The sequence below is a fragment of the Chlorocebus sabaeus genome, chromosome 12 (genome assembly GCF_047675955.1).
Source record: "Chlorocebus sabaeus isolate Y175 chromosome 12, mChlSab1.0.hap1, whole genome shotgun sequence".
NCBI classification, from domain to species: Eukaryota; Metazoa; Chordata; class Mammalia; order Primates; family Cercopithecidae; genus Chlorocebus; species Chlorocebus sabaeus.
In genome coordinates, this window is record NC_132915.1 from 35812403 (window position 1) to 35838682 (window position 26280).

At 45.2% G+C, this 26280-nt stretch overlaps 1 protein-coding gene across 2 annotated transcripts in view; it reads right to left on the reverse strand.

Annotated features, from left to right (window-relative positions):
* Window positions 1-26280, reverse strand: part of GLDC (glycine decarboxylase) — a 114172-nt gene that overhangs the window by 7714 nt on the left and 80178 nt on the right. For both annotated transcript variants that reach the window (XM_007969302.3, XM_007969301.3), the window contains exons 16-21: window positions 25378-25453; window positions 18603-18728; window positions 16218-16367; window positions 14721-14833; window positions 13394-13535; window positions 10837-10948 (exon numbers count right to left, since the gene is read on the reverse strand). In XM_007969302.3, coding sequence (XP_007967493.2) covers window positions 10837-10948; window positions 13394-13535; window positions 14721-14833; window positions 16218-16367; window positions 18603-18728; window positions 25378-25453 — 719 coding nt within the window. The remainder of the gene's footprint in view (window positions 1-10836; window positions 10949-13393; window positions 13536-14720; window positions 14834-16217; window positions 16368-18602; window positions 18729-25377; window positions 25454-26280) is intronic.

Below are 26280 nucleotides of genomic sequence, written 5' to 3' on the forward strand. Positions count from 1 at the left end.
ACATAGTCTTGATCCTTTTATACAAAATATTTCTAGAGCCATTGACACTTTTCAGCAACTTTACCCTCAATATCAAATAATTACTTTTGCGTCTGTATAGATATGGATATATCAAAGATAATATCCATAAGACACATACAGTGTTTTATGTTTCTTTGAAGGACCTTTTGATGTTTTGGTTTCAGGCTGCAAACAAAGAATTAGAAATATGTGATGTCAAACAATATACTGTAAGTAACAAGGAGTTAATGAGGCCAAAGTCTGTGCAACCCAGTTCACTTTGTTCTACCAATGACATATCCCTTATTTGAAATTGTAGATCTTTATTTTAGTCTCATGTTGGCACCCAAAAGTTTTGGATTTTCAGGCCAGGCACAGTGACTCATGCCGGTAATCCCAGCACTTTGGGAGGCTGAGGTGGGCAGATCATTTTAGATCAGGAGTTTCAGACCAGCCAGGGCAACATGGCAAAACCCTATCCCTACTAAAAATAGAATCACCTGAGCCTGGGAAGTCGAGGCTGCCGTGAGCCGCGATCACACGACTGCACTCCAGCCTGGGCAATAGGAGCGAGACCCTGTCTCAAAAAAATAAATACAGATTTTTAGAAAAACTTTTAGATTTCCAGATTAGGGATATGCAACCTGTAATTCATAAACAGGCTTATTCTTTAGGTCCAGGCTGCCAGTAGCTCCCCAGAATGAGCTACTGACCACATAACCATCATTAGGAATAAACCATTAAGTCAGCGTTTTAATAAATAGACCAATATTCCTCCGGGGCTTCCCAAATTCCACGGTCTATCAACTCATGAATTTCCTTCCAGGAAAGTATCTACTCATGAGATAATGATGTACTCCTTCTTAACCCACTTTCCTCACTCTCAGCAAAAATGAATCCATTTACAGAGACTGAGAGCAAGCATAACTTCTCAAGCCTGTGAAGAATAGATCCAGTAATTAATAGCCCCTGAAAACGGTCTATGAACTGCTCTGCTTCTCATAGAATGAATAAATATGAAAGAGATCACACCTATAATCCTAGCACTTTGGGAGACTGAGGCAGGCAGATCACTTGAGGTCAGGAGTTAGAAACCAGCCTGGCCAACATGGTGAAACCCTGTCTCTACGGGGAAAAAAAAAAAAAAATTACAAAAATTAGCCAGGTGTAGGGGCAGGTGCCTGTAGTTCCAGCTACTCGGGAGACTGAGTGAGAGAATCATTTGAACCTGGGAGGTGGTGGTTGCAGTGAGCCGAGATGGCACCACTGCACTCAAGCCTGGGAGACAAAGCGAGACTTCATCCTCCCGAAAATAAATAAATAAATAAAAGAAGTGGTTTTGTTTGAAAATAAAACTATAAAGAGCCTAAGACTCTGAATATATTGAAACTGCATACTTTTAAACCACGCTTTAAGGAAAAAAAAAAAAAAAACTTTAAAAAAATTGAGACAGGGGCCAGGCGCGGTGGCTCAAGCCTGTAATCCCAGCACTTTGCGAGGTGGATCATGAGGTCAAGAGATCAAGACCATCCTGGCCAACGTAGTGAAACCCCGTCTCTACTAAAAATACAAAAATTAGCTGGGCGCAGTAGCACACGCCTGCAGTCCCAGCTACTTGGGAGGCTTAGACAGGAGAATCGCTTGAACCCGGGAGTCAGAGGTTGTAGTAAGCCAAGATCACGCCACTGCACTCCAGCCTGGCAACAGAGCGAGACTCTGTCTCAAAGAAAAAAGAAATTGAGACAGGGTTGAGTGCTCTGTCACTCAGGCTGGAGTGCAGTAGTGCCATCACAGCTCACTGCAGCCTTGACCTCCTGAGCCCAACCAATCCTCCTAGTTCAGCCTCCTGATAGTAGCTGGGACTACAGGTGTGTACCACCATGCCCAGCTAATTTTTGTATTTTTTGTAGAGATGGGGTCTCACTATGGCTAGGTTGGTCTCAAACTCCTGGGCTCAAGTGATCCCCCCATCTCAGCCTCCCAAAGTGCTGGGATTACAGGCATGAGCCACTGCGCCCAGCCAAAATATGCTTTCTAACAGTGATGGAGAATAAATTGTAAGGAGTGTGATTCAAAAGCAGAAAATTCAGCCAGGCACGGTAGCTCACACTTGTAATCCCAGCATTTCAGGAGACCGAGGCAGGAAGATCGCTTGAGCTCAGGAGTTTGAAACCAGCCTGGGCAGCATAGTGAGAACTTGTTTCTACAAAAAAACAAAAAATTAGGTGCAGGTGTGCCTGCCTGTAGTACCAGCTACGTGTAAGGCTGAGGTGGGAGAATCGCTTGATCCCAGGAGGCTAAGGCTGCAGTGAGCTATGATAATGTGACTGCACTCCAGCCTGGGTAACAGAGCAAGACTGTGTCTTAAACAAAATAAAACAAAATGCCCTGATTGTGACAATGATTGGAGGACGAAAGCTAATGGAAGCTCGCTGCTCAGAATGACACCAGACAGCAGGGAGGGGAGGAAGGGAGGGACACAGTGGGGAAGGAGTCACTCTTGCTGGCAGCACAAGAGGACAGTCTTCCAAGCAGAGGTTCAGTAATAGCTGAAAGGCACCATCAAGCCAAGCCCAACACAGCACTGCTAATACCACAGTGCCATCTGAAGAGGGCCCCACCACAGCCAAGAGGTTTAGGAAGGGCTCCATTTTCTAAATGAAGTTCAGATGTTAGTTTCTAAATCCATATTCTATTGCGTTCAAATAGAAACTGCAGTGGAATTCCAGCATCTCTCTCCATCTCTACGTGAGCCCTGAAAGGGATGAAATTTCTTTTCTTTTTTTTTTTTTTTTTTTGAAACGGAGTTTCGCTCTGTCGCCCAGGCTGGAGTACAGTGGCCGGATCTCAGCTCACTGCAAGCTCCGCCTCTCGGGTTTGCGCCATTCTCCTGCCTCAGCCTCCTGAGTAGCTGGGACTACAGGCGCCCGCCACCACACCCAGCTAATTTTTTGTATTTTTAGTAGAGACGGGGTTTCACCGTATTAGCCAGGATGGTCTCGATCTCCTGACCTCGTGATCCGCCCATCTCGGCCTCCCAGAGTGCTGGGATTACAGGCTTGAGCCACTGCGCCCGGCCAGGATGAAATTTCAACTTGGTGGCTGTCAGAAGCCAGATCCTAAGATGTTCTTTGCAGCTTTTAGGACACACAAACCTGCTATAGGGCAATGACGGGGCAATATCAAGTGGAAATTGAATAAACCACTCAGAGCCAAGTTTCAGTGTTCACAGAGTAGGTGTTTCTGCTGGACCTAACCGTGACTATAGCTGAGAAGGTACCATGTGAAAGGGGCAAGGAGGACAGGACGGGGTGGGATGAAGGAAAAGCAAGGTAAACATTGGGCGGCTAAGTGGGAACCACCGCCCCCATATATTGATTGTCTTCTGAGGGTAAGAACAATATGGGAATGTGCTGTGGAAAAACAGGGCTTCTCAAAACTCTCCTTGAGAGAAGGGACCAGACCTTACTTATCCCCCATCCTCAAGGTGGCTGCCGAGGAATAAATGAACTCACTCGGTAACTACTCTGGAAAGCTCTGCTGGGCAATCAATGCTTGGTCAAGCCTTTTAGCTGCAATCCACAGACCATGACTAACAGAATCAAACCTCCTGGCTGTTTCCTTGTAGTTCAAGCTAGAATGAGGTTTCCCTGAGAATGAGTTCAGGTAAGTGGGACTGAGCAGGGTCACTTGTGAGCCAAGGACGTGAGGGCCCAGCCCCTGAGGCCCCTGCCCACCCATACAGCAAGGGTCACCTGGAAACCTCTGCAGGGACAAGTATTTGCAGGCAGAGTTGGGTTTGTCTGATTTAAAAAAAAAAAAAAAGGCTGATGACCTGAGGTCAAGAGATCAAAATAAGCCTGGCCAACATGGCGAAACCTTGTCTCTACTAAAAATACAAATATTAGCCAGGTGCAGTGGCGGGAGCCTGTATACACAGTGGGAGGCTGAGGCAGGAGAATCGCTTGAGCCCAGGAGGCAGAGGTTGCAGTGAGCTGAGATTGCACCACTGGACTCTAGCTTGGGTGACAGAACAAGACTCTGTCTCAAAAAAAAAAGATAGGCTTATAAGAAATTAAAACATAAAGAAAACATTGGGATACTAACAAAGTCATCTCCTCCTACTAATGGGAACTCTATTCAGATCAAACAGTGACCTTTGCCTCCCAAAGTAGACAGCTATGGATTTTTGCAATTCTTCCTTTAAAATGTATCCTCTTGCCTGGTGCAGTGGCTCACACCTGTAATCCCAGTACTTTGGGAGGCCAAGGTGGGCAGATAACCTGAGATCAGGAGTTCGAGACCAGCCTGACCAACATAGAGAAACCCCATCTCTACTAAAAATACAAAATTAGCCAGGCATGGTAGCACATGCCTGTAATCCCAGCTATTCAGGAGGCTGAGGTAGGAGAATCACTTGAACCCGGGAGGCAGAGGTTGAGGTGAGCCGAGAAGGCACCATTACAATCCGGTCTGGGCAACAAGAGCGAAACTGTCTCAAAAAAAAAAAAAAAAAAAGTATCATCTTACCTGGGTAATTCCTTTCTTTCCTCATTCTAGCAGAATACAGTCATGCATCACTTAATGAAGGGAATATATTCTGAAAAGTGCATTGTGAGATGACTTGGTCATCGTGCAAACAGCATTGTGTGCTCACATAAACTAGTTGGTAAAGTCTACTATATATACCTAGGCTACATGGTACAGCCTCTTGCTCCTACTGTACTGAATACTGTAGGCAATTGTAGCACAGTGGTCCGAATCTGTGTATCTAAACATATCTCAACGAAGAAAAGATAGAGCAAAAATACAGCATAAAAGATAAAAAACGGTACACCTGTGTAGGGCACTTACCATGAACGGAGCCTGCAGGACTGGAAGTTGCTCTGGATGAGTCAGTGAGTGAGAGGTGAGTGAATGGGAAGGTCTAGGACATTCCTGTGTACTACCATAGACTTTGTAAACACTGTACACTTAGGCTATATTAACTTTTTAAAAAAATTTTTTTCTTCAATAATAAATTAACCTTAGCTTACTGTAACTTTTTTGAGGCAGAGTCTCAATCTGTGGCCCAGGCTGGAGTGCAGTGGCGCAATCTTGGCTCACTGCAGCCTCCGCTTCCTGGGTTCAAGCGATTATCATGCCTCAGCCACCCGAGTAGCTGGGATTACAGGCGCACACCACCATGCCTGGCTCATTTTTGTATTTTTAGTAGAGACAGGGTTTCACCATTTGGCCAGGCTGGTCTCGAACTCCTGAGTTCAAGTGATCTGCCCGCCTCGGCCTCCCAAAGTGCTGGAATTACAGGCGTGAGCCACCGCGCCTGGCCTACTATAACTTTTTTACTTTATAAACTTTTAAATTTTTAAAAACTTTCTGATGCTTTTGTAATAACACTTAAAACAATTGTATAGCTGTACAAAAATATTTTCTTTCTCGATATCCTTATCCTATATGCTTTCTTCTACATTTAATTTCTTTTTACTTTTTAAACTTTTTTGTTAAAAACTAAGACACAAACATACACCTTTGTCTAGGCCTACAGATTCAGGATGCTCAATATCACTGTCTTCCACCTCCACATATTTTTTTTTTGAGACAGGGTCTCACTCTGTCCCCCAGGCTGGAGTGCAGTGGCACCATTACAACTCACTGCAGCCTCAACTTCCCCGGCTCAAGCAATCCTCGTGCCTCAACCTTCCAACTAGCTGGGCCTACAGGCGTGTGTCACGATGGCGGTTAATTTTTTTTTTTTTTTTTTGAAGAGATGGGTCTCATGATGTTTCCCAGGCTGGTCTCAAACTCCTGGGCTCAAACAACCCTCCTGCCTTGGCCTCCCAAACTGCTGGGATTGCAGGCATGAGCCACAGCACTTGGCCCCACCTCCGACATCTTGTCCCTCTGGAAGGTGTTCAGGGACACTAACACACACGGAGTTGCTATCTCCTGTGATGACCATGCCTTCTTCTGGAATACCTCCTGAAGTGACTGCCCTGAGGCTGTTTTACAGTTAACATTTTTTTTACAGTAGAAGGAACATACTCTAAAATAATGATGGGGGCCAGGCGCAGTGGCTCACACCTGTAATCCCAGCATTCTGGGAGTCCAAGGTGGGAGGATCACCTGAGGTCAGGAGTTTGAGGCCAGCCCGGGCAACATGGTGAAACCCCATCTCTACTAAAAATACAAAAATCAGCCGAGCGTGGTGATGAACACCTGTAGTCCCAGCTACTGAGGAAGCTGAGGCAGGAGAATCGCTTGAACCTGGGAGGTGGGGTTGCAGTGAGCCAAGATCACGCCACTGCACTCCAGCCTGGGTGACCAGGCGAGACTCTGTCTCAAAAAATAATAATAAAAATAATAATAATAAGCATTATGTAGTAAGTACATAAACCAGCAGCATAGTCTTTATCATTATTAAGTATTAGGTGCTATATGTAAATGTAAGTGTCATACTTTTAGACAACCCATCTCAGCCTCCCAAAGTGCTTGGATTACAGGTGTGAACCACCTCACCTGGCCACTACTAAATAAAATTAAACATAAGGAAGTTTAAAATATGAACAAATAAGCAATTAGGGAAAAAACCAATAGGATGCAGTTATATATCTTTTAAAAATATGGAAACAACATGATTTTAAGCTGCGAAATCAGAGAGCCGGCTGTGAAGGACAGTGAATTAGACAACAGATGGGGGAACACAGTTCCCCTGGATGGGCAAGGTTGGCACTAAGAACTGGGGAAACATTGAGAGCATTGGCTACATATACTAAAACAATAAGGTCATTTTCACCTATCAAATTGGCAACGATATATTGTTTTCTTGTTCTTCTGTCTAGTTCTCAGTCCTCACTAGGCCCCCGTGTGATGGCCACTCTCATATGTTATCACTGAGAGATAAATTGGCACAAAGTCTCTGGGGAAAAAATTGAAGCCATACGTGTCAAGAGCTTCAGTGCATTCATATCCTCTGAGATAATAATTTTTTTTCTATGACTCTCTCCTAAGGAAATTATCAGGCAAGATTCTTTAAAATTTCAAGCAAAGGATACTCATTGCCACATTGTAATAAATGCAAACAAAGGGAACAAAAACTACACAATTGGTTAAATCATGGCACATCTATACAACGGAATTGACAGTGCCACTTTCTTTTTTTTTTTTTTTTTTTTTTTTTGAGACGGAGTCTCGCTCTGTCACCCAGGCTGGAGTGCAGTGGCCGGATCTCAGCTCACTGCAAGCTCCGCCTCCCGGGTTTACGCCATTCTCCTGCCTCAGCCTCCCGAGTAGCTGGGACTACAGGCGCCCGCCACCTCACCCGGCTAGTTTTTTGTATTTTTTTAGTAGAGACAGGGTTTCATTGTGTTCACCAGGATGATCTCGATCTCCTGACCTCGTGATCCGCCCATCTCGGCCTCCCAAAGTGCTGGGATTACAGGCTCGAGCCACCGCGCCCAGCGACAGTGCGCTTTCAAAGATTATTTAGTGACGGGGAAAATGCTCATAATATACAGTTAAAAAACAGGCTAAAAATTGTATTTTTAGGGTGGGTGCAGTGGCTCACGCCTATAACTCCAGCACTTTGGGAGGCCAAGGTGGGAGGATCACTTGAGCAGAGGAGTTCAAGACCAACCTGGGCAACAGAGCAAGACCCCATCTCTACAAAAAATATATATATAAATAAATTAGCCAGGTGTGGGGGTGTGTGCCTGTGGTCCCAGCTACTTGGGAGGATGAGTTAGGAGGATCACTTGAACCCAGGAGCTCAAGACTGCAGTGAGCTACCATGGGGGGCTACCACTGCACTTCAGCCCGGACAACAAACTAATAAAACTATCTGTAGTATGATCAATTGTACAAACAAAAGAGGAGAAGAAATACAGAAAATACTAGTAATGGCTATAACTGATTGATGGAACCATGGACCATTTACATTTTCTTCGTCATGCTTTATTATTTTCCAAAATTTCCATGCTGAGCATATATACATTATTTATATAATCAGACAGAATAAATATTGAAGCTATTCCTTAAAGCCAATACACAAGCAGGATACATTTCATGGAGCAGGAGCTAAGCTAGGTTTGAATTAATTAGTAACTCTTGTCACTTCTTTAGTACCCACTTCACAGAAGCATTTTATTGTGTTGCTTAGAGACGTGTTGCCCACAACTGTGTTTTCTGCTCTCTGGGAAGCATTCTCAACCAGCGCTTCTGGTTATTTGGTCCTATTCTTTTTCCAACTGTGGAACCACCCCTTTGGATACAGATTTATGAGGTAAGACCAGCCGTTAAATTAAAGATCACAGCTATAGAGGTATATTCCACCTGGACCAGAGAAACCAAGATCCCATAAGCACGCTGTTGCCCAGGTGCGGGCGGGTGTGCTGGTTCCTGACCTCTGTCTCTCTGATCCAAGCTCCAGGTCCCGGTGTCTGTCCTGCTCTCACTCTGGGCCCATAGCAAGGACTTGTACCTGGTTCTCAGTTCCAGCATTTCCCTTCCAGGGAGACTTTGTTCCCCCATCTGTTTTTCTCTCAAAGGTATCTTCACTCTCCCTTCTCACAGCTTAAAATCATGTTGTTTTCATAGCTAAAAAGAAAATACAACTACAACCTACTGAAGCAGCCCCCTCCTCCTTCACTACCAAACTCCCCGCAAACATGGAATCCTTCTCCCCTCTCCTTCCCAACCTCCATCCACATCTCGGCCTATTTCCATCCAGCGTCTACCTCACCATTGTGCCCAAACTACTTTCAAAGGTTACCAAAGGCTTCCTAATTGTTATAGACAAAGGTTCCTTTTAAGACTCATAATTTAAAATCAGATGTCAATCATACCTCAGTAAAAGTGGAAAAAATCTAAATAAATACACTTAGGTAAGATTAAATCAGCCACCTGCCCTTTACAGTGTCTCTCCTTACTATGCGTCATCACGTGCATTTGTCTGTTGACTGCCAGAGAAACAAAGCAGGCGCAGCCTCCATCCTCTCCTGGACCCTGGAGTCAGATGGACAGAGCCAGACAATACCGAGTGGGAGAGCAGCTGCTCCGGGGTGGGGTCGGGGGTGGGCAAGAGGAAGGAGTGGAGGCTGCAGGGAGGAGGTGGAGCCACACGGCAGCAGGAGGGCCAGGCAGGGGTGGGGAGGGAGACGCACTGTGCCAAGCGCTGCCAGGGTTCTAAAGCCGCCTCAGGTGTGGAGTGCTCCTCACCAGGCACCCGACTTCTGCCTCCCTCTTAATGTACCCATCTATTTGAGGTGTTTTGTTCTGGCTTCTCACCTTCAATATTCTTTCCTGGGGCCTCACCGCTTCCAAGACTCAGCTATGAGGTTCTGAGCCCACAGCCCAGTGTGTAAAAGGCTGCCTGGTTTTTAGTTCCCTCCCATCACTTCCAGGGTGACTTTGTTCCCCTGCCTATTATTCCCTCTGTTGTAAGCCCTAGAGGCTAAGATTAAATCACAGGTGTGATTACAGGATTGCGGGTGTGAGCCACCACCCCAGCCCCCTTGCTGCCTCTAAGGCATGTTTCCCCCTTGTGCTGTCTTAATGATTGTAACAGTCTCTTCATGAATCCCTACACTCTCCTGCTCAAAAATCATTAATGGTTATTGTCCGGCTCAAGGGTGAAGTCCAGAGCCTTCCAAGACCTTCAAGGCCCCACACTACCTTTGCAGCCTCATCGTCATTTGCTCCCTCTCCATCATCCGTCCTTCATTCCAGACCAGACAGCTTCCTTTTCTCTGGTTTGCTCCTGTGTCTCTGCTTACTCAGGGTCTCATTGGCTACACTGGTTTCCGGGCCCATCTCAAATGGCTCCAGCGAGAAAGCACTCTCAACCATTCCATCCTGCCTCTACCCAGTCTGAGTTACTCTACTCTTTCGAAGCATATCCATAGCACTTTGTAAATAATTAGCTCATACTATTTACGTACACATTTCAGTGTTGTGGACTCTTTATTGACCCGGGCTGCTGTGTGGACTAGGAGCCTAGGAGAAACTTGCATATAGTAATGTCCCTAAACTGTTAACTACAGTGGACTTATGGCTGGGCGTGGTGGCTCACGCCTATAATCCCAGCACTTTGGGAGGCCAATACAGGTGGATCACCTGAGGTCAGGAGTTCGAGACCCGCCTGGCCAACATGGTGAAACCCTGTGTCTACTGAAAATATAAAAATTAGCCGGGCGTGGTGGTGCACACATGTAGTCCCAGCTACTCGGGAGGCTGAGGCAGGAGAATCACTTGAATCTGGAAGGCAGAAGTTGCAATGAGCCAAGATCCTGCCACTGGACTCCAGCCTGGGTGACAGAGCAAGACTCCATCTCAAAAATAAAAAAATAGGCCGGGCACGGTGGCTCAAGCCTGTAATCCCAGCAGTTTGGGAGGCCGAGATGGGCGGATCACAAGATCAGGAGATCGAGACCATCCTGGCTAACACGGTGAAACCCCGTCTCTACTAAAAAAAAAATACAAAAAACTAGCCGGGTGAGGTGGCGGGCACCTGTAGTCCCAGTTACTCGGGAGACTGAGGCAGGAGAATGGCGTAAACCTGGGAGGCGGAGCTTGCAGTGAGCTGAGATCCGGCCACTGCACTCCAGCCTGGGTGACAGAGCGAGACTCCGTTTCAAAAAAAATAAATAAATATTTTAAAAAATAAAAAAAATAATAAAATAAAATAAAATAAACCGGAGTTATTTCCAAGAACTCTCTACTATTGTCTGATATGTGCTAAGAAACAGAAGTCTCTTATCCAGGTCAGAAAAGCACATCTAGATCACACTTAGTTTGGCCAAGAAAAAACCAAAGTAATGATAGATTAAAGTTGATACTTGCCTCTTGCACCCCTGAAAAGAATTCTGTAGTGTTTTTCTAATCGCTTGGCCATGTAGTTGGCATTTAATATCGCAGTTTCCGTGGCCTGTTTAAGGCCCTTGCCTCCCATCATCTGCAACAGAGGGAAAAAGAGCCATTAGCCATTGAACGGGCAAACACAAAGGTCAAGACACCAACCAAAAGATACCCCCAGATAAATTCCACCCACAAAGGAAGGCAGCCCACAATGACTCCGGAGTAAAGATTAGTGGAAAATTCCAACAAGGACATCTGTCAGATCCCTCTAAGCCTGTAATACATTTTTGTTTTCCTTTTTTAATAGTAGTTTTATGTTTTTTATTGTAGTAGCAAAACCTACAACAGAGCAAGTTGACTACTGACTACTGTGTTATCTAAAGAGAGAAAAGAATTGTTCTCATATTACATGTGTTTTGGAGTTTTTTGTTTACTATGAATTTGAGAGATCTTGATAATTGCCAGGAATCCCATGGGATCTGGGCCAATAATACCTCCACTGAAGCAATTTTGTATGGTTTATTTTCCCATTGTCCCTAGTAGAGGCTGCTTATATTTAAAAACTGCTCAGTATTGTCCTGGTAGTTAATAGTCCCTGTGATCATAAGGGATACATGTCATCACTGCAAAGAGCTTCAAATCAAGAGTGCACCAATTCTGATGGCCTGCTTTCTTCCCAGAGTGCCTCACATGTGATGGAGTTGGCATATATATTAAATACATAACTAATGTAAAGAGAATGAGAGAACACCAAATAAAACAACAGTAGTACTTTGGTATCATTAAGAGGGTCCAAAGTTAAAAGTGGCCACATTGCTCCAGGCTGATCAAAGAAGGGTTCCTAGATTAAGAGCCAGAACTTGGCTAGAAACTTAGAAATAAGTAGAATTTGGATAGGGAAGAGAAAGGGGAAGGCATACCAGGTGAGAAAAATGGCAGAAATCAAGGCATAGAAGGGGAGGGCACATGACTGTCATCTGGGAGTGGATGTAGGGCAAGGTGAATTGTGACTCCATTTTTAAGCCCAAACCTTCTCTAGGAAGGACTTTGACTTTGTCCAGCCAACCACTGGCTCTCAACCTATGTCTCATGGGGGGATTTTTTAAAAATGCAGACAGCTCAAGTCCAACCCTACATATGCTCAGTTTGGTTCTCCCTGGAATGGGGCCTAGGCATGTGCATTCTGAAAGAATCCCTTAAGGATTTCGTGCAGGCTAGTGAGAACCAGGTAAAGCAATAGGAAGCCAGGAGAGGTATGTGGGTGCCTAGGGTGAGTCTGGCAGTCCTGTAGGTGCACCTGTGGAATTGCAGCAGGGAGAGAAGCAGCTAAAGCTAGAGTCCAGGGGATTAGTAACAACAGCCTGAAATAAGAGAAGGCCCAAGGCCAGAGGGGGCAGCTTAAACCCTACTTTATTTAGTTAGTTTTTAAACTGAGGCACCGGCTGGTGTTCCAGGCATATAGCCAAACCAACCTTGGGGCATTTATTTTCTATATGTGGGAAGTCATCTCCAACCCAAATATGCTCATACAAATAACCCAGATTTACAGAACCCAGAGATCAAAAGGGAAGTGGGAATTTGATTCTGCTTACAAAGAAGCAGACCTTTATTCTGATTGCTTGTGTTGTTTGCAAAACAACTAGAGTATCATTTTTAAAAGCAAGTGTTAGTCTCTGAGGTACAGAATTGTTCTGGCTTCCAAGAAACTTTTTGTGAAGAATCATAAATGCCATACTGTTCCAGAAATAAACAGCCAGTTCCACAGAGTCCTCTGGCATGATTTGCATAGATGCGTTTTGGGGGTGCTGTTTCAGTGGGAGCCCCCCTTCCTTTAAAGAGGGGCACTGCTTTGGGGAGACTGCTCTAATTAGCAGCCGAACAAGTGTTCCTATTCAGAGTCTTGCTGGTTCAGGAGGTGGGTAGGCCAGTCTGAACAAGAACTGTAGAAAATCAACTCTGGCTCTGGTGTTTTTTGGGATAAGACAAAGGAAGGAAGCCTGTTCTCTGACTAATTATGCAGAGAGCACAGCACCACAAGCCCTAAAGGCCGAAAGCTCTGGGAAACCACTAGAGAAGCAAATTACCGCTACTTTTCATCTTCTCCTCCGGCCCCCTCAAGAAATATATAGCAAAGTGAGATATATAGCAGGATCTCAGCAAAATGGAATAATTAGTACATGCACTGCTTTTCACTCAGAAGGGGCTATATAAATCCTGCAGGAAACCAAAGGACGCGGCCAGAACATCCATATGACTCATGGAACTTAGCTGTGTCTGGAAAAATATATCTGGCGCTTTAGTTTCTCTGATGTTAAACCCAGTCTGAGAACCCAAAGGAAGTAGTGTAATGAAGAAGAGATGAAATGATTTTTAGCTCATCTCTTTAGGAAGGTTTCTTCCACCCAGGTGATCAGCAATATTCTTTGAACCACATCTCAGATCATGAATTTATTTGTTTTTAAGCCAAGAAGGAAGTCTGCAGTCTCTGGTCCCCACCCATAGCTGACGCCCCTGCCCACCTGTACATACTCCCAGGCCTCACCTTGATATAAGCCCAGGAAATGGGCAAGATGGAACTGGAGCCCCATGGGGCCGCGCTGACGGTTCCCACAGGGCAGGCATTCTCATTCCGCTTCAGTGAAATGATGGGATGATTGGGCAAAAACGGGGCAAGATGTTTCTTCCTGTATTTTTTTTTTAAGTGCAAATTCAGAAAATGTAAACGATTCAGTTTGATTTAATGGGAAGGTTCTGGGCCCTCCCAGGAAGCCCTGTTCTTAGCAGAGGAGCTCTGACAGTGATAGGGACCCTCCACCTGCTGGGAGGCAGATGTTCAAGAAGCGATCCTTCCTACCTTCCTCCTCTGCTGGAGGTCCACCAGCCATCAGTGTCCCAGGCCTCACCCAAGAACTGTGGTGGAGGACTTGATAGAGGCAGGCAGTCATGAAACAGTGGAGTTCCATGCCCCTCCCTCGCCCTCCCAGCCCCATTCCCTCACCCCTATACACTTTCCCAAGGTGGACAGAGGAGGGGCTGATGAGAAGATGCCCCATGGGCTGACACGAACATCATTGTCCCCACCTCCCTGACGGCTGAAGCACTGGAGCTCACACCCTTACTAGAAATCATCATCATCAAAATGAATGTCACTTTAACAGCAGTCAAACAAAACAAAACAACAAAACAAAAAAAAACAAGAAAGAAAGAAAAGAAGAAAAAAGTAAGAAGGCCAAGCTTCCAGCAACTCTGAAAACTGGCTTCTTTAGCATATTTTGGGGAGACTGAAGCAGCTCAGGAAACAGCTGCTCTCATCATCATTTTCCCAAGATGATTTGATTTCAGTGTGAAAAGTTATCAACAGCTAAGAAACATTCCTTCAGTCCTACTCTGGCTTCATCCAATTATTTCTAGTAACAAGGTTTGTTTCTTCCTTACTTATGTGTTACTTATCTTAACACCTTACATCTAATTCACTTTCAATGGAACCATTAGCTGACTTTAAAAAAGAAAACAAAATGCTTGGAAATCCAGAAGTCCAAAAGGCACTTTCTAGTGCCAATATTCCAGTTACAATACATATGCTCAGGAAAAGTTCCCTATTCATTATTCTGTTAATAAACCTGCTGTCTATGTGCAACTGGAAGCTCAGTGAGGCCAGATGTAATGGTTAATAAAATCTAATTACACTTTTCTTTGGACATCCCCTAAAAGCACCCATTTCGCTGCTCCTCCCCCAGACCCTACAAGTGTACTACACCAATGAGGGTATCCTCAATACATGAGGACTTTGATGGGACGAGTAGTCTATTGGGGGCCACTCCTTCATTCTGTCTCCAAAGCCATCCTGAAACCAGCAGCCCAGAACTCACACTCCGATGGGCCCCATGCCAGGACCACCTCCTCCGTGGGGAATGCAGAAGGTCTTGTGAAGATTTAGGTGCGAGACATCAGACCCAAAGTCTCCAGGGCGACAGATTCCCACCTACCACAAAGGCAAGGGCCAAAAGCAAAAGTCAAGAGCTTGGAAGCACCCTCCAGCGTGAAGGCCATGACTGGCTGGTGCTGCCTTCTCCCCTCAGGGGAAAAGCAGGCAGAGCCACATCCATGGTGTTCACAGAAATGTCCTCTATCTGGCCCAGTTCTGTAGTCACAACCTGGCATCCTATAGGCAGAGTGCTTGCAGTTGCTATGGAAACAGCAACTGACCATTTAGCCCAATTTAGATTTTAAAATATGGATTTAAATACACCATCTCTTCCTAATTATCCACACCACAATGGAAGAGAAGTGTCTCTAACACAAGAAGGAGCAGAACCTCCATGTTGTTGAAATAGGCAACTCTTCCCTGAGCAGTGCTACCTTCCCCTGCATGGTCGGCTTTGGTATGATGTATGTTACCGAATGGCCCCATTGGGCACAATGATGGCAGGGGCTGCAGGGGCACCAGAGAGGAGGCTGAACTGAGAGAGAGAAAGCAAGACTGGCAGTTTTCCTGAGATGATCCAGATACCAGACACAATATCCCACTAGCCTTCCCACCACTTGGGTGTTAGAACTAGTTTTGATGGTGGCCAAAGATACAGAATTCATTTATGCTACAGAACCAACAGACAATCCCTGGATTACACTTGTGAAATGAATCAGAACCAAAGAAAGAGTCTAAAATGGTAGGGGAAAAAAAAAAAAGAGGCCAGGCGTGGTGGATCACGCCTGTAATCCTAGCACTTTGGGAGGGCAAGGCAGGTGGATTGCCTGAGCTCAGGAGTTCAAGACCAGCCTGGGCAACACAGTGAAACACCATCTCTACTAAAATTTAAAAAAAAAAAAAAAAAAAAATTAGCCAGTGTGGCGGTGTGCACCTGTAGTCCTAGCTACTCAGGAGGCTGAGGCAGGAGAATTGCTTGAACCCAGGAGGTGGAGGTGGCAGTGAGCAGAGATTGTGCCACTGCACTCTAGCCTTGGTGACAGAGTGAGACTCTGTCAAAAGAAAGAAAGAAAGAGACAGAGAGAGAGAAAGAGAGAAAGAAAGAGGAAAAAAGCAAACACCAATAAGAGTCACAAAAAGATTATATCACTCCTCTCCTGCAGGGGCTCCCAACAGCATTTCTTCAGAGGTTCACAATACATAGACCCTCTGTCCCCCAAGTAATCAGGATTGGGCCCTCTGAGCCCCCGTTTCACAGTGATAAAGCTGATGCCAGGATAAATGACTTTCCAAGGCCATGAGAGATCAACAACCACCAGTGGTCAGGTCACGGGTCTGAGTTCCCTCAGGCAGGAAGCCTCTCAAGAAGTCAGAATTTTTTTTTTTTTTCACTTATCCTTTTTCTCAGTGGGAACTAAGGGCAGGCCTCTCCAGTTCCCACCTGAGCATTCATATTTGCCCCGTCTAGGTAGACCTGTCCTCCATGTTGATGGATGAGGTCACACACGTCACTGATGTTCTCTTCAAACACCCCATTGGTGGATGGGTATGTAATCATGATGGCTGCTAGGTTCTCCTTGTGCTTATCCACCTGTGAAAGAAAAGGGGTAGAGAAGGACATGGAGGGAGGATATGTTTCTTTCTTGGCCAAATCCTCGCCTTTTATTTTAAAGGATGAAGAAAGATGAAGTCTTGGTCTTTACATTCCTGGAACTGTCTCAAAGTACAATGACAGCAATAAAAAAACCACAGCCATTACTCCCTTCATAAATCATTCCAAAGAAATAATAAGATTCTGGCTGGGTGTGGTGGCTCAAGCCTGTAATCCCAGCACTTTGGGAGGCCGAGGTGGGCAGATCACCTGAGGTCAAGAGTTCGAGACCAGCCTGGCCAACATGGTGAAACTCCATCTCTACTAAAAATACAAAAATTAGCCGGGCATGGTGGCGGGTGCCTGTAATCCCAGCTACTCAGGAGGCTGAGGCAGGGACAATTGCTTGAACTGGGGAGGTGGAGGTTGCAGTGAGCCAAGATCACACCACTGAACTCCAGCTTGGGCAACAGAGCGAGACTCCAGGTCAAAAAAAAAAAAAGAAATAATAAGATCTTTTCAGTCTAGGTCTCTATGGTCCAGAAGAAAAGGCCTATTCACAAGATTTTTGGATATTTTGGGCCCAATTCTCTAAGGTGGTTTTTGCTTGGCTCAAGTCATCTCAATAATGATTTCAGACGTTCGTGGTTCTAGGCGTATCCATTCTCATAGTTAATCTCTCTGCTCATCTTCTCATATCCATTCCTTTCCCTTGCCTTCTGTTGAAGTTAGAATTGCCAAATTACAGCTCGATAAGAGGAGTAAGTTGTAGAGTTCTATACCACTGCAGGATGACTATCTTTGACAATATATAATTTCAAATAGTTAGAAGGAGGATATTGAACGTTCCCTCAACCCGAAGAAATGATACATGTTTGAGATAATGGATATGCTGATTACCCTGATCTGATCTCTACACATTTTATGCAGAAACATCACTATGTATCCCATGACTATGTACAACTATTGTCATTTAAAAAGATAAAGAACAGAGGCCAGGCACAGTAGCTCATGCCTGTAATCTCAGCACTTTGGGAGGCCGAGGCGGACGGATCACGAGGTCAGGAGATTGAGACCATCCTGGCCAAAACAGTGAAACTCTGGTCTCTACTAAAAATACAAAAAATTAGCTGGGCGTGGTGGCGGGAGCCTGTAGTCCCAGCTACTCAGGAGGCTGAGGCAGGAGAATCACTTGAACCCAGGAGGCTGAGGTTGCAGTGAGCCAAGATCACGCCACTGTACTACAGCCTGGGCAACAGGGTGAGACTCCATCTCAAAACAAACAAAAAGATAAAGAAAAGGAATTGAAAAAAAAAAAAAAAAAAGAATTCCCACAAGGAGTGTTTCTGCTTAAATAAAAGTCTCCTTCATTCTTTCCTTTTACAGAAGGCAAGCATATATAAAAGTCATGTCTCTGTTTATTTTCCTGGCCAGCATATCAGAGCAAGCATGTTTGAAAACATAGGGGTGGCCAGGGAAGTCATGTCCTATATTACCATAATGGAGGGACTTAATACTTTCAACTACTGGCCCGGAACACTTGTTGGAAAAAAACTTTATGGGGCAATGGAAGGGTGGGGGTGGATCGAAGAGAGGTGCAGCGTTGTGGATTTTCAGCTTCCTTCAGAAGGCAACTGCACAGAGTTCCCAGTCTCCATGCCTAATAACACCACCATCAAAATCACATTGCTATTCGACTGATTTCCTTCCCTCTTAAGATGCAGCCGCCAGTCGGCTGGTGGGAAGCAGATATGGTTGCTAAGCAACTTCTTCCTGGAGGTTGGAGGTTGAGAGTGGGGGTTGGTGGAAACCAAGCTGCATGCTGCCTGGAATTCAGCACGCTGGGGCCGGCACAGTCGTGGATATTTGCAAAGTTGACATTTGTGTTACAATTCCTGACACAAAGATTAAGTGTGTGACTGCCATTTTGATTATTAAGTGGGGAAGGGGAGAAGGAGATGGAAGATTGGGCAGAAAGAGGCAGGCAGGTCCCGCAAGGAGTACTCTTACTACCACCATGAATAATTCATTCAGTTTTTTACACAAGCTGGAATTAGAGAACAGGGATTTCTCCCCGTTGGTGGTGGGAGGGGCAGAGTAGACTCTGGTCAAAGGAAGAACTGCAGACTTTTCATTAGAATGCAAGAGAAGACGTTTACATAATCCATCAAGTCCCTGATCCCCACCACCGCTCCCCACCTGGCCTCTCCCATCTACTAAGGAGAAGACAAGTACCATGGCCTTGAGGTGAACTGCATCAATATTCCCATATTTATCCACCTCCACAGGCTGAATCTTCATGCCTGCCATGTGGGCACTTGCTGGGTTGGTCCCATGTGCTGATTTCGGAATGAGGCAAACCTGCAGAATAGAAAGGAAGCAAAGAAAGAGAAAAATCATCATCAGACTGTGAATAATGAGAGAAAAGTACTACAACATGCCTGTAGCACAAATTAGAAACCACCTGTTTTTATTTAAGCTGAACACTAGTGCTTTAAAATCTGCTACAATTTAATTATTTGTCATTGCAAAACAATGTCCAAAAAAAAAGTTTCCATTTGAATCCCTAAATATTGTTGCCTAAAGATGCTCAGGAAATCAGTAAACTCTTCCCTTATCCCAATACACTAAAAATAGGCCTGGGCTTATTCTAACCTTGTCTCAGTTAGGATACACAGAAAGCACCTTAGAAGAACATGAGATTGGAAGTTAAACTCAAGGACTCAGTGCCCACATTACAGCTTCAGTGCTCTACTTGGCTTATCCAGGACAGATGATAATGACAGATGTAATTCCAAGGCCTCCCCGTATCAATACACCAATTATATCAATATTTATTGGATGCTTACTCTGTAATAAATTATTAGTTTCTATAAGAACCATAACGTAAACATTAAAAATGATCAACTGAGCCAGGTGCGGTGGCTCATGCATGTAATCCTAGCACTTTGGGAGGCCGATGTGGGTGGATCACCTGAGGTAAGGAGTTCGAGACCAGCCTAGCCAACATGGTGAAATCCTATCTCTAGTAAAAATACAAAAAATAGCTGAGTGTGGTGGTAGGCATCTGTAATCCCAGTTACTCGAGAGACTGAGGCAGGAGAATTGGTTGAAACCAGGAGGTGTAGGTTGCAGTGAGCCGAGATCACGCCATTGCACTCCAGCCTGGGCAAGAGTGAAACTCCGAATTTTTTTTTTTTTTTTTTAAAAAGATCAACCTGGCCGGGCATGGTGGCTCACACCTGTAATCCCAACGCTTTGGGAGGCTGAAGTCAGGAATTCAAGACCAGCCTGGCCAACATGGTGAAACGCTCTATTAAAAATACAAAAATTAGCCAGGCATGGTGACGCACGCCTGTAGTCCCAGCTACTCAGGAGGCTGAGACAGGAGAATTGCTTGAACCTGGTAGGTGGAGGTTGCAGTGAGCCAAGATCATGCCATTGCACTCCAGCCTGGGCAACAGAGCGACACTGCGTCTCAGAAATAAATAAATAAATAAATAAATAAATAAATAAATAAATATAAAAATGATCAGCCCCTGCCCTGGGTTCACACAACTGACTCACTAACAATGGTGGCCTGTGAATGACTGTCTAGAGTCCAGAGATGCAGCAGAAACATGGAGAAGAGGATGTGCCTTCAGGTTAAGGAAATCAAGGGAAAGTGCCTCAAGAGCTGAGCCTAAGTTAGAACTGACAGCTGCACTGAATTTTTATGGAAGCTGGACAGTAGGTGCAATGCTAGAATTCTCAGACTCAAATCATCCTTCATTTCCTCCAAACCACCATGTGGAGGCAGGCTCTTGCAGAACTGATGATGATGTATCCCAGTGGGAAAGTAAGTCACAAGGTTTTCCCCAACAAAAAGCATCAAGGAGAAGCCATGATTACCCTGAAAATCATCCTCTTACATTGTATCCCACAGCCAATATTGCAACCCCTTTGAAGATAAATGGGTTGGGCATTATTAAAAATAGGCTATGAAGTTAAATCTTAGCTTCCAGCTCTTTCCTCAAAAACAGCAAAGGAGTCTACTTAAGAAAAATACACGTGTACAAAAAGAAAACGTTAGCCAAAGGCAAACATGGACTACTTTATACTCTTCTACTGGCAGGTTTGTGCCCCTTTAGAATGGCTGTTGGTCTCATACTGGTTGTGTCACATTGTCCTGAAATCGTTTTCTTGTTTGGATGCTTCCCTTTTGTAGTTAATGTTTTTCTTTAATTTCTCGGGACCCAAGCTGGAGGCACTGTCCTCTCTCACAGGTATTGTTAGTCTACAAAAGGATCGTTGGATGAAAGGATCCCTTCAGGGCAGAATATTGATAAGAAAGGGAAAGGTGAATATTAAAAATAAAAATAAAATATTCATAGAAAACCAAAATGAAGAATTCATACCAGGTGAGTTCTGTTGAAACATAAACATGTAAAAAAGGTCAACCACCCTCTGGTATACTAAATAACAGGCTCCCAAAGACATCCCTGTCCTAACCCTCAGAACCTGTGGGTGTTTCTTTATATGGCAAGGGGGACTTGAAGATGCGATTAGGGTAAGGAAAGATCTTGAGATGGAAAAATTATTCTGGATTTTGGGCTGGGCCCTAAATATATTCTTAAGTGTCCTCATCAGAGGGAAGCAGAGGGAGATGGGACCACAGAGGGAGCAGGAGATGTGCTGACTGAGGCAGGAAGCTCGAGCCAAGGAACGCAGGGGGCCTGCAGACGCCAGGAAAGGCAAGGAAACAGATTCTTCCCCGTCTCCCCCAGAAGGAATCAGCCCTACCAACACTTTGACTTTAGCCCAGTGAAACCTTCTGACACCTGGCCTCTGCAACTATAAGAAAATTAATGTGCATTGTTTTAGGCCACTAAGTATGTAGAAATGTATCATAGCAGCCATAAGAAACTAACACACATCCTGGTACAAGAAGTGATGGAAAGAGAAGTCTCAGTGGCTTTGTCAAGGACTCATTTATATGTTCCTGTCAGACATTTCTGGTTTTCTATGAGGATTTAGAGGACTTTAATTATTCTTTATAATGTTAATTTTTTCCTCAGTTTAAAATTGTAGTGTTGGCTGGGCGAAGTGGCTCAAGCCTGTAATCCCAGCACTTCGGGAGGCTGAGGCAGGAGGTTCACTTGAGGCCAGGAGTTCAAGACCAGCCTAGCCAACATGGTAAAACTCCTTCTCTACTAAAAATACAAAAATTAGCTAGGCATGGTGATGCATGCCTATAGTCCCACCTACTCGGGAGGCTGAGGCATGAGAATCACTTGAACCCAGGAGGCGGAGGTTGCAGTAAGCCAAGATCATGCCACTGCGCTCCAGCCTGGGCGACGGAGCGAGCCTCTGTCTTGGGGGAAAAAAAATTGTATTGTTGTGAGGGATATGGAAGTAAGAGGACCCAGATTTGAAGCTTTGGTTTATCCAAAGCAAATTCAGCTTTTGGTGCATTGATGCCCATTTAGGGGGGTGCTATGTTTTCTAGACTTCCCAGGGTGCGTGGCATAGAACAGGCATAGGTCATCCTTAGACTTGTTGAATGAGTGAAGGATTAAGGAGTTCTCCTGTGCAAGGGAAACTGATGTCTTACTACTGGTAAAACCTAACAACCAAAGGCCACTACTTTGTCTCAGGCAGCTGGGAAGAAAAAAATATTCCTATACAGGTTTTGAGCTTTCTTTGGTGATGTACATATACACATAATTTGTTTCCTTTGAACAATGTTTTCCCTTTGTATAGGAAACTCAGACTCTGAACAGCAAACTTAATTGTTTTTCTTTAGAGTTTTTATTTTTTCATAAGGAGGTCTGCTGAATAAGTTAGTATTTGACTAACAAATTGAAATATTAATTATAAAGTGTTAAAGGCCATGCCTGGCACATGGTAATTGCCATATAAGTGTTTGCTAAATAAATTTGTGTTCTCCCAAAGTAAACTCATAAATCAAGAAGTTAGGCATTCCATTTTGGGAACCTCTGAAATTTAACCTAAGAGAAAATGTGAAAATAACTTCAAAAAGCAGTTTGAAAGGAAAAGACCCATCAGGAGCCCAGGCACTTCTGCAGCACATGATTTCCCCACACTCCCTTTCGAAAAAGAAGGATATATTTTGCTGGATTCCATTAGAATCTATTGTGTGGGAGCAGCTGCCTCAGACATCAGTGATGTGAAAAACATCTTCCCTGATTAGTGAATACTAAATCATTTTCTTCTCTAGCTAAGAAAGTTGGCTTTAAATTAAAAAAAAATTTTTTTGAGAGGGAGTCTCACTCTGTTGCCCAGGCTAGAGTGCCGTGGCGCGATCTCAGCTCACAGCAACCTCTGCCTCCTGGATTCAAGTGATTCTCCTGCCTCAGCCTCCCCAGTAGCTAGGATTACAGGCATGCACCACCATGCCTGGCTAATTTTTGTGTTTTTAGTAGAGACAGGGTTTCGCTATGTTGGCCAGGCTGGTCTTGAACTCCTGACCTTACGTGATCTGCCCGTCTCAGCCTCTCAATGTGCTGGGATTACAGGCATGAGCTACCATGCCCGAGCTAATTAAAATTTCTGATCCAGAAGGATGCCAACATTTCCAGGGTTATGAGCTTTGTATTTCTACCAGATTAGTGGCTGGGGGGCTTCCCTGCCTCTCCCTTTCCCCCTCTCCCTGAAACACAGCACCCAGCCCCTCTCCCCACTGCAGAATGAAATGGCCTCTCTTGATACTTCGGCGATGGCAGGATGGGCAATGGGGCCAGGAGAAACATCACACACAGTGGGTGGAGAAGGGAAGGAGGACAGGAAAACACGAAGAGAGGGAACAGGAACCAGAAAGAATCCACGAGTCACAGAAGAACCCCGTCCAGGCCAAACCCAAAGGCCCTTCATTCTTTCTCCTTGGCCTTTCCAGTTTGGTCCCCAGCTGCTGGACATTCACAGCTACTTCCTGGTATCAGACTGGGGAATTTGGGAAATGGCGAGGGGTGGGAAGCATCACTGCGTGGAAAGAATCTGGATTTTAGCTGGCCCTTTGCCATTAGCTAGTCACCTGCCTTCTCCAAACACCGCTTTCTGCGGCCTGTCTGCTAAGCAGTGCAGGAGTGGGGTGGAGATGTCACACAGGACAGGCTGCCCCTTTCCAGCATCCCCAGGTTCCTGGGCACCTCGTGGTGAAAGATGCTAATGAAGAGGAACTCCAGGGACGACCTTGGCACATGGAAGCCATGAGGGAAAAACAGACAAGAGAGAATCTTGCATTGTTTTACTGGCTGGACACCCGGAGCTCCAAAGTTTCCTTTCTGATTCAGTGACAGTGCCGAAGACTCTCAGGTCCCAAGAGCAATTATAGTTCTAAACAAATCATTCCTTAGAAAGCTGAGAATTCAGAACCACAAATGAATAAACTGTGGGGGAATTTCAGGGTCTGTGTCTGTCTGGTTGGCCACTTCACTTCTCTCTGGACTGGCAAGCAGTCCTTGACCATGACCAGGGTTTAATCATTTATTCAATTCTTAAATGGTCTGTTTTTCAAAGATCTTTAGACATGAATTCTAGGGCCAGGTGCAGAGGGTCATGCCTGTAATCCTGGTCTCCCTAGCACTTTGGGAGGCTTCCTTGAGCCCATGAGTTCAAGGCTGCAGGGAGCTCGAAAAAAAAGGGCCAGGCACAGTGGCTCACACCTATAATCCCAGCACTTTGGGAGGTCGAGGCAGGTGGAACACCCGAGGTCAGCAGTTCGAGACTAGCCTGACCAACATGGTGAAACCCTGTTTCTACTAAAAATACAAAAATTAGCCGGGCGTGTTGGCATGTGCCTGTAATCCCAGTTACTCAGGAGGCTGAGGCAGGAGAATCGCTTGAACCCGGGAGGCAGAGATTGCAGTGAGCCAAGATTGGGCCATTGCACTCCAGCCTGGGGGACAGGGCGAGACTCTGTCTAAAAAAAATTCTATTCCCCAATCAAGATGAAGGCCTGAAAAGACACACCTGTGGAATCAGGATGACCTAGGCAAGGGAAGGAGAGAAAAAAATGTTGCTTCTTTTCCCCTGTTATGAAAGGGAAGTGAAACACTTTCAGCATTCTTTATTGCCAGTTCCAGACAACTAGCCATAAGTAACCTTCCAGTGGTAATAAAACCAGAAATGGACTAAGACCGGGCCACTACCACTCCATCCTACTTACTTAGGCAACCAGCACTACACTTGGTCTCTAACTCGCTGGTACCAGTAGATGCTTTTGCCCTGCTCTCAGCTCCTAGGCGATGCTCCTACTAAGGACTCCCACTCGACAGCTCAGCAGAAACTCTAACATAGTACTGGCCATCAAAATGAAGGAAGGAACACAGGCCTCCTCTGGCACAAGCTGAGGCCTAAGTTAGGTCACTGCTATAGGCACTGCCCCAGGGGGGTGGGTGTTGCCCATTAGTACCTGCTGGTCCCCAGAGTGATCCCCAAGAGGTGGCTGGGATCCTGGAGACCAGGTTCTCATATCCAAAGCAAACAATGAAGCAGGACTGTGAACTCTGCTTTATGCCTTTTTAGGTGCTTGAAGTTGAGAATCATCTAATGGAAAATTTATTTATTCAACAAATATTTTTTGAGCATACGTATGACCAGAACTGGGCTTCAGCACAACAGGGGTTACTGAAGAAATAAAAGCGTGGTCTCTGCCCTTCATCCAGGCCCAGGGCCGGGGCCGAGCCAAGGAGAGGATGCTTGCAATGGCTACATTCCTGCCCTCTTCCTCCCTCTGCTCCCTAGAGAGCAGTTCCACAGCCAACTGGCTGACGTTTGCATTCTGGGTTTGAGCAAGTCTTTTATCTCTGAATGTTTTCCCTCAAAATGGTCAAGTGGGATGTCTTGGAAGCAAGGATCATAATGGCTAGTTCACAGAAATTTGTTTCTTGACTATATGCTCCCTCATCTGCTTCCAAGAAGGCTTGGAGGGAGTGTCCCACAAAGGAACCCTGAGAGCTAGGACTTCTGTGCCCCATGGTGAGCAAGCGCCACCTTCTGCCATACTCACCGTTCTGTGCCCCTCTCCTTTCTGGTCTAAGTAGGCTCGGATAGTGGCCAGTCCAGCATATTCTCCCTGGGCTCCGCTTGCAAAGATAAAAAGAAAAAGATCACAGTTAGATCTTCTGGCTTTCATTTACTCATTCAGTATTTACTGGGCCCTGGCCAGGGCTTCACCAGCATGTGACACGTGGTCACTGTCCAGACACTGAGAGAAGCTCATCAAGGAGCTCTGCCGGAGTCAAAAGGTCTTGAACAATCAAAACAATCAAAGCAACAGCATCCAGTTTGTGCACTACAGCTCAACCACTCCTACCCAAAGATGGCACTTTCTATACCCTTGCTCAGGATCACGCATTGAAAATAGCCTTTTGTTATTATGAAAAATTTCAAAACTATACCAAAATACAGAGAAGAACAAAAGGAACCACCATGTGTGTGTCAGCCAGCTGTAACAATTTGGTTTATGGTCAATCTTGTTTCCAATTATATTCCTCACTAACCACTTTCATGCTGAACTATATTTTGAAGCAAACTTCAAACATCCTATCATCAGTCAAATGTCAATATGCAGCCTTCAAAGATAAGTATTGTTTTTAAAAATATAACTACAGGCTGGGTGCAGTGGCTCATGTCTGTAATCCTAGCACTTTGGGAAGCCGATGTGCGCAGATCATTTGAGCTCAGGAGTTCAAGACCAGCCTGGGCAACATGGCAGAACAGTGTCTCCACTAAAAGAACAAAAAATTAGCCTGGTGTGGTAGCATGCATCTGTGGTACCAGCTACTGGGGAGGCTGACATGGAAGGATCACTTGAGTCTGTGAGGTGGAGATTGCAGTAAGCCAAGATGGCGTCACTGCACTCCAACCTGGGTAACAGAGTGAGATCCCATCTCAAAAAAATAAATAAATA